The sequence below is a fragment of the Haliaeetus albicilla genome, chromosome 13 (assembly GCF_947461875.1).
Source record: "Haliaeetus albicilla chromosome 13, bHalAlb1.1, whole genome shotgun sequence".
Taxonomy (NCBI): Eukaryota; Metazoa; Chordata; class Aves; order Accipitriformes; family Accipitridae; genus Haliaeetus; species Haliaeetus albicilla.
The window spans coordinates 28,189,276-28,197,732 of NC_091495.1; the positions used below are offsets into that span (position 1 = coordinate 28,189,276).

General features: G+C 49.2%; 1 protein-coding gene across 4 annotated transcripts; it reads right to left on the reverse strand.

Moving 5' to 3' along the window:
• Window positions 1-242: 242 nt before the first annotated feature.
• On the reverse strand, window positions 243-7,833 carry ZBTB18 (zinc finger and BTB domain containing 18). Of its 4 annotated transcripts, none has more exons than XM_069800608.1 (3): window positions 7,544-7,833; window positions 6,001-6,084; window positions 243-3,876 (listed from the first exon to the last, which is right to left on the reverse strand). In XM_069800608.1, exons 2-3 carry the CDS (start codon window positions 6,011-6,013, stop codon window positions 2,294-2,296), a joined length of 1,596 nt encoding a protein of 531 aa, XP_069656709.1. In that variant the 5' UTR covers window positions 6,014-6,084; window positions 7,544-7,833; the 3' UTR covers window positions 243-2,293. The 4 variants fall into 4 exon arrangements, with proteins under 4 accessions (XP_069656709.1, XP_069656710.1, XP_069656711.1 ...); XM_069800609.1 differs by lacking the exon at window positions 7,544-7,833 and adding an exon at window positions 6,944-7,125; XM_069800611.1 differs by lacking the exon at window positions 7,544-7,833 and having other exon boundaries at window positions 2,819-3,076; window positions 3,189-3,876; window positions 6,001-6,916.
• Window positions 7,834-8,457: the final 624 nt, after the last annotated feature.

Genomic DNA, 8,457 nt, shown 5'->3' on the forward strand with positions numbered 1-8,457 from the left:
TCCCTCTACAGAATGATCGAGAGCTACACACAGAGAAATGCTTTCAAAACACAAGCATTTAATTTTTTTTAAATGTTAAGTGAGATGTAAATATGTACGTTAGCAACAAAGTGCTCAAAAGCATACTGAAAACATATTCCATACACAGTTAGCAATAGAAGTCTGTACAAAAGTAATAAAGTTACACATTATAAAAAATACTCCGTAACTATAATTTAAAAGAGGGAAAAAAGACAAGGGAATTGATTTCTCAGTTCATATAATTTATTGCAGTTAGCACACAGTTTAAAAATTCACCAACACACCAATAGTACAAAACTAAACAGCATTATAAGTTATTCCCCCCTCAGGAAAATAAAACATACTATGATTGTCAAAGCTAGATGTCAGTCTAAGTTTTAGAACAAAAGAAGAATGTGAAACTAAGGAAAGGAAAAAAGCAATCACTCACGAGGACCACAAAAAAATCCAAGAGAAAGTCCATTTTCCTCAGACACTGATTGTCTTCTCTAACTTAAGAAAAGAATGTAGTTTTAAAACCTAGAAACTATTCAAGTAACTAAAGATAACGCTCCAAGGCCATTTTCACAGCTTTTTTTTTGTTTTAAATGCCATTACAGCCAAATTAACACACATTTGACCAAATATTTCCAAAACAGTCCAGCAATACACAATGGAGTTTTCCATTCAGTATCTTAAGCACAAAAATAGGCTATGTTTACAGTAGTTAAGGCGATCAAATTTTAAACAAAAGCAGAGGAAAAAAAAAAGAAAAAAAAAAAAAGGAAAAAACAGCAAACGTTTTCCATGCTACTCCCATAGACCTTATTTGTAAGTGCAAGACAGGAAAACAAACACTGTGCAAAATGCTTTTGACCTGCGTGTTGGTCATTAAAACCACACGTCAGGCTGCAGTCTCTGCTGCTTGGATACACATAGTCCTTCCCCTGCCCTCCCCCGGCCCCCCTGTCACTCAGGCCTTCCCAGGCCTTTCAGCCCGGGGCTTTTTTTCCTTTTTTTTTCAGTCCACAGCCTCTTTTCAACGGGGGGAAAAAAAAGAACGACCTATTGTGGTGGAGCGGTGCAGCAGGAATCCTACAAATGCTCATCTGGGGAAATGGACGCACCTCAGCTGGAGCTGGCGTGGGGTCTGTGCAATTAGAAGGGGTCTGGGGTTAGTAAATGCACACCGCACATGCAAATCTCGAAGCCTGGTTGTAAACACTCATTTTTTTTTTTTTCCTTGTTAACGTAGCTAAATCGGCGACTCGTAGCTTAAGTTCTTCTCAACTTAAAGACAGTGGGAAAGTAAATTTAAATTAGATAAAATAAAAACAGTGCATTTCTCTTCTTCGTAACACCGGCATTTTCAACGGTGTCGGTTTTTTTTCCTAAGGAAATTAAATAATTTTCAACTCACTCGTTAAAGTTATACAATGCAAACAAAGACAAAAATATACTGAAAATCATGCATTTCTGTAGCGTTAATATTTACTTTTCAAGACTCAACTAAGAGCATCAACACAACCTGCCAAGTTCTTTGATACCTCCCCCCGGCCCATGTAATCAATTACAGTATACAATAACAGTAATTCACATTTTTTAAACACACAGTTCATCACTGCTGAAGCTGCAATATCCTTTTTCATCCCAAGCAAACCTTCACGTAAGACAGAGTCCCAGTGATCCCAGTGTACTCTCAGGGTTTTTGTTTTATGTTTTTGTGTTGTTTTTTTGTTTTGTTTTGTTTTTTTCCAGTGGGAACTGTCAGAAATCCAGAAGTTGCCATAATAAGTTTTAAGTCAACCGCTTGTTTAAAAATAGATAATCCAGCATTTCAGAAATTTTCCATTTGGGTCTAAAAGCATTCAGGTTTCCAACAGCTAGAAAGGACTCATGCAATTATAGAAATGTAAAGGAACTGACAAAATTGGGAGAGGATCTCTACATTCAGATTTTAAGAGGAAAAAGATCGAGAGCTTAACAGAACGCAGTGTTTTGGGGAGAATAAAGCCACATCCAAATTTTTTGAATTGGAGATTCCTTAGAAGTAAAGTATCCGCTGGCTTCTATTCCGAAAAGGGGGAAAAATACGCTCCGTAATTTGTTACTTTGTCGGATTACCTCTACAGTTCATTTTTATCGGAGTGCTAAATTAGTGAAATATTCATGCTGCCTTAAAGTGCAAAAACAAGCTAATAGCCAAACTTTCAGTTCAAGGAAACAAGATTGCTTTTAGACTGTACCACAACTATATAGATTTATATATATATTATTTATATATATAAAAATTTTATTTCCAAAGTTCTTGTGAGCTATCTTCTAAGGTCCAGTCTCTGACAGTAGGTAAGCTCAGTGCTTCGCTTTTGACAGACAATGAGTTCACCAACTCACAGTGAAACTTCCGAATGTGTCTGTAAAGGTCTCCGGACTGCGTGAACCTGCGTTCACACCACTTACAAGCATGAGGCTTCTCCCGCGTGTGAACCACTGCGTGGCGGCTCAGGTTGTGGGAGTACTGGAAGCTCTTCCCACACTGGGTGCAAGTGTAGGGCTTTTCACCTGAATGAGTCCTCTCATGACGTTTCAAGGTGTACATGCAAGAAAAAGTCTTACCACACAACGAGCAGGTCGGGACATTGACATCAGTAGCAGGCTTGCTGCGGATCCCGTCCTGCTCTCGAAAGTGCGTGCTTAAATGGATCTGCAGGATGTGGGGGCTAGGAAAGACCTTGTTGCAGAGAGGACACATGAAAATTTGGCCAGCGGGGCTAAGTATGTTTGACACGTAAGGGAGCAAGCTGCTGTCCATGTTTCCTTCCACCTGGACTCTCTCATTCTCTGGAGTTATCATTTCATCATCGCTTGCTTTGTCCTCTCTATCTAGCTCCCTCAAGACCGAATCTTCCCTCATCGGAGCCAGGTGGGCCGGCTCATACTGTACCCTGTTATTAGTGCTCACACTTTCTTTCACAGTGCTATGTTCCATATCATAGTCATTAGTGCCAACATCACTCTCATCACAGGAAGCCTCTTTCTCCACCTTCACCTGAACCAGGCTGCTTCTAAGCATGTCCTGCGAAGAGAAATAAGAACTGTTCAAATTTTCAACTCCTGAAAGGCTGGACTTGACAGACAGGTCCAGCACGCAGTCAACATCTGCTGAATCCCTCACGGAGGTGACAGACCTCTGGGACAAAGACTCTGTTGAGCTGCAGGGGCTGGCTACTGTTTTTCCAGCTGCTGCTGCGTGCGTCTCTGCCTCTCCGCCAGTCTGGGGAATGCCTGCTGAGTCTGAGGGCAATCTCATCCACATGTTCCCAGGCTCAGCCGCCAAGTCCCTTTTGCTAGGCAGGATGTTCAATTTTTCATCTTCTCCGTCATCTTCATCGCTGGGCAAGTCTCCTGGCATGTGGCTGCTGCCGTCGGAGAGGCTCTCCACTTTGTCTGAACAACTTGAGGCGTCTTCCTCCTTTTTTGTACTGTCTGCCTCCGTGGTTGCTTTCTCTTTCAGCTTCTTTTTGCAGACTTTGACAATATCATACATGTGGAGATAACTGGCAGCTGCTAGCACGTCTTCAATGGGCAAGTCTTTGAACTGGAGCTTTCCTTCGTACATGAATTCAAGCAGGAGAGCGAAAGCTGGGGCTGTAACAATGTCGCTGTTCAGATGAACAATGTCCCTTTTGTCCAGCTGGTCCTTGTAAAAGAGGTGGAAATACATGCTGCATGAAGCCAGTACAGCTCTGTGTGCTCGGAACTGGGCATCTCCTACCAGAACAGTGCAATCACAAAGAAAACCCTGATGTCTCTGCTCACTCAGACACTGTAGCAAATGTCTACTGTGGTCAGGAAACTCCATACTGTCTTCATAACCTATAAGCAATGAGATTTTAAAAAATTAAATGTAGGTCGGAATCACAGAACTTATGAATCCAAGTTATTCCACTCTAAAAACCTCGTATTTATGTTGCCAGAGTTCTGGTACTGACACCATGCAAAGATTATTTAACACGCATGTATGATGGCAACTCTTTCCCCGATCAACCACTGAAGTTACGATTTCCTTTCCATGGTAAACAAGCCGTTCTAATAAGCGCATAGGTACATTTGTAATTTTCTTGGAAGTATCACTGCTGTTCATAAAATCTGTTCCACAGTTATTTTTTGGGGGGGAACTTCCTCCAGATTGCATCCCTAGGAGGGCAGACCCACAAAAAGAATTTTTTTTTTTTAACACTAAGTTTGAGAGATCACAGAGGGAGAACAAAAAAACAAAAAAAACCAAACACAAAAAAATCAGATCATCAACCTTCTTTTTAAAGTCAAATTGTAGCAAGAGGAGAGGTTCGCGCATGAAGAAATGCTCATATACCCAAATCTGAAGGTCTAACATTCATAAAGTATAAAAATTATTTACGGGTGTCAATTTATATTGACAGCAAAATCAAGGTTTTTAGAAATTTAGTTCATCTGGTTTTCTTCTTGTAATAAGTACAGTTTCAGGTTTTAAACCTTCTCCATACTGTACAATAGAACATGAACATTTTGTGCCAACATGCAGAATTTACAAAAGAAACTAACAACCAAAATGCCAACGAGCACTGCTTCCCCTATGCAGGACAGAAATTTCCCTCCCCTCCCACACCAGGCAGAGTTTGCAGTACCAAACTTAAAAAAAAAAAAAAAAAAAAAAAAAAAAAAAAAGTCATTCAACGTGAGCATGTGTGCATATTTAAAATCAGTATCCTGAGTACTGTTCTTACCCAAGTATTTTTCTATTCACCTTCTTTGATGATAAAGAAAAATTAAACTTAAAGAAGTAGAGAAGTCAAAACTCATATGGAAGGTAAAATCTTTTAAAAACCTGTCTTAATCTATTCTTCTGTGATTGATAGCAATGCTCTCCCAAACCATCTAAGCAGATCGTGGCTCTCTAGGCTGGCAGATATTACTGAAAAATCCTCATCCCTCGCAAACCAAGATGTACTAAAACTTACAACACAACCCCTACTACATTCTGTAAAATACCATTGCTAGAGTAAAGCACGAAGATTTACAATACAATCACTTTAAGTGCCCCACAGCCAACATCAATCCTAATCCTTAAGAGGGCTAAAAATAAAGATTGGAGGGCAGCTCACAAGGTAGCTGTGATCAAATTAGGAGGCTGAAAGGACAGAGAGGGACGAAGAAGGAAGCTTATAAACATCTGATCCAGCTGACTGTGGCCATATGGCAGCTGCTGCCCAGATAAAGAGATTAAGAATAGAGGAGTGCGATTACAGCTGTCTGGCCAATTCAGGCAGCTCAAATCTACAAGTTCTAAATTAGTCGCAAATACAAAAACTCCTTCAAATAATTATTGTTATGCTGAAATAAAAGATTTCAAATGCTACACGCGAGAAAGAAAAGAGGAAACCAGTCAAGCCATTCTCCCGGGTACAAAAGTTTTTAAACACATAGCTGATTTCTATCTTTCAGAAGCACTACAGCTGTATGCTACTACAGTTCTGAGCTGCTGGATATTTAACCGTGAAGTTTAATGAAAGACTTCCCCACAAACACATTTTAGCCAGAACGGTCCTTTTTTTTTTTTTAAAAAAAAAAAAAGCACACTTTTGTATATTTCCCTAAAACCCCCGTAAAGTCATTTAAAAGATGCAATACAAGAACATAAAGCAGAACTCTCCTTAGGCTTGCCACTAAATCCATTGCAGTTTTGGTCTCAGAAATGAAGAATGAACTTGCTCTCTCCTTCTTCCAAACCAAGACATTCTCACTATATGCATTAAAGTTAATGCTAACAATGTGCCCGAGAACTGATATTCTCCAACTGTAGCCCAAGCCTTCTGAGTAAGTCCACTTGTCTATTTAATACTCAATTTCATATATTACCTCTAAACTTGGTTAGAAAAGTAATGTGATTTTTTTTCTGAAATTCAATAAACAACACACCAAAACAGAAATATGCTGTATCTAATCTATTGCTACTCCTACCTTTAGTACACATAAACCTGATTAAGTCCTTTCCTCTGAGTCTTGCTGGCTCCAGGTCTGTTAGATCGGTGGAAAAAAAGCAGACTAGGAGAGACAGATGCAAAGTGGAGATGATGTTAGAGAGGAATGAGATACCTTCTCCACACACAGATCTGCACACACTAACTCCCTGTCTGTGTGTTAGAATAAAAGGCTGAGGGATGGCAGGCTGTCAGCTGCTCTGACATCATGTTCAGATGGAAATGCTACCTCCAGCTGTGCTCCTTTTAATGCCATATGCTACTCCTCTACACTCCTGCCACCAGCTTTTTCTTAGGAGAACTTTTCTCTTCTGTTAGTATAAACAAAATACTTCAAAGTCTCTTTTTTTCAAACTTTCTAACAGGGAGGAAAAAAAAAAAAGAAAATCCTAAACATATGGGGCTCTACTGTATTTGCAGCATAGCAACACTTCTGCCTTAAGTTGGAGGACCGCTTTATGTACTGACAGCATACCCCAGCCACGGGGTTACCCGAGAAAGCCACACCGACTCGGCTTTACTGAGCCCAGAGGTTCAGTTAAAAGGAGTAATTAACCGAACCTATTCACTCAACCCACAGCTCCCCGCCTCGCCGTCGGTCCTTTCAGTTTCAACGTTTAGGCAGCGTAAGCGATACCGAGCACTCAAACTCCAGCTCATTTCTACAGCGAAGCAGTTAACCTGGCCGGGGCACTATTTCGGGCGTTCAGCTTCACTCCTAAATCGCTTTTCCCCTCCGGGGGGCGGGGGGGGGGGGGCAGTTCGGGCCGTCATTTCTTTGACGGCTGTGGCACCGGGACGCCGGCCCCCGGCCCCGCCGGCTCCGGCAGCCGCTCGGCAGGGAGGGGAGCGGGACTCGGCGCGGCCGGGCGCCCTGCCCCTCGCACCGCCGCCGGGATCGGCCCCCCCCCCCCGACACTCACGCCGCGCTCGCCTCCACCAAGTTGGGCGGTTCACCTGCCCGCTGCCGGGCGGGGGCCGGGCCCGCCGCCGCCCGGGCCGGGCCGGGCCGTGAGGGGAGGCGCGGCGCCGCGGGCCAGCGGGGAGGCGGCGGCGCGCAGCAAGTTCCCGGCGGGCCCGGCCCCCCCGCCATCCCCGCCGGGCGGCGGCAACTTTTCGCCGGGGCTGAGCCCCCCCCCCCCCCCTCCCCTCACCCCCCCAGGCCGGGGCGCGGGGACCTGGTCCCGCCGGGCAGCGCCGCCCCCCCCCCCCCCAGCCCACCCCGCCCGGGGCCAGGGCCGGGGCCGCCCCGCGGGGAAGGAAGCAGCTGCCCGGCGCGCAGGAAAAGCCGCCCCCGGGTCACGGCGGCAACAAAAGAAAAGTAACCGGGAGCGGCGCCGGGGCGGCCGGTCCCGCCGCCCGGGAAGGGCTGCCCCCGCCCCCCCCCGCCTCTCCGCCCGGCTGCGCCCACCCCCCGCCGGACCCGCCGCCAACTCCGCCCGCCCCGCGGGGCCGCCCCGGCCCCGGCCCCGGCCCCGGCCCCGGCCCGGCGGGTGTGTGGGGATGGGGGCAGCGGGACTCACACTCCGCGGCGGCCCGAAGTCCCCGCGCTCCCGCCGCCGCCCGCCGGCTCCTCTTCGCTCACTTGCCGCTCCGGGATCGCGTCTCGCCCCCCGCCCGCCCCCCGCGCCCGCTGGCCGCCGCCCCCCCCGGCCTCCCCCCTGCCGGCAGCTGAGGAGCGAGCGGGGCAGCCGGCGGAGCGAAGCGGGCCCCGCGCTCAGCGGCTCCCCATGGCACCGACGGCCGGAGACGGCGCGGAGCCCGGGGCCGGGCGGCCGGGCGCGGGGGAGGGGCGGGGGCCGGGGGGGGGAGGGCGGGCGGGCGGGGGCGCCGGGCGCACGCAGCACGGGCGGGCGCACGCACGGCGGCGGCGGCGGCGGCGGCGGCACAGCCGGGCCCGGGCTGCGGCAGACAGATGTTCGCCCCCTCCCCGCTCCCCACTTCGGACTCCGCTCCCTGACTGACAGCCCGGCCCGCCCGCGCCGCCGCCGCCGCCAACCGGCGCGGCGCCCCGCCGATGAGTGACGGGCCGCGGCGGGCGCTGAGTGGAGGAGGGCGGCCCGGGAAGGCCGGCGGCGCCGCCAATCGCGGCGCGCGGAGAGGCAGGGGGCGTGACCCGGCGGGGAGCCGAGGCGGAAGGGGGCGGGGCCCCGCCGAGCCCGGGGAGGGGGCGGGGCCGCGGGTGGGGCGAGCGGGGAGGGGGCGGGGCCAGCGGGGGCGGAGCTTTGCTCCGGAGGGCGCGCGCGGGCCGCGGCCTCGCGCCGGTTGCCCGGGCGGGGGGGAGGGGGCGTGGCGCGGTGCATGGCGGGACGGCAGGTGCGGCCCAGGGCGGGGGTCGGCCCGGTCCCGGTCCCGGTCCCGGTCCCGGTCCGGGTCGCGGTGGGCCGGGCTGCCGTGCCCGGGGGGTGAGGCCGGCCACCTCTAGTGTGCCCCTGCG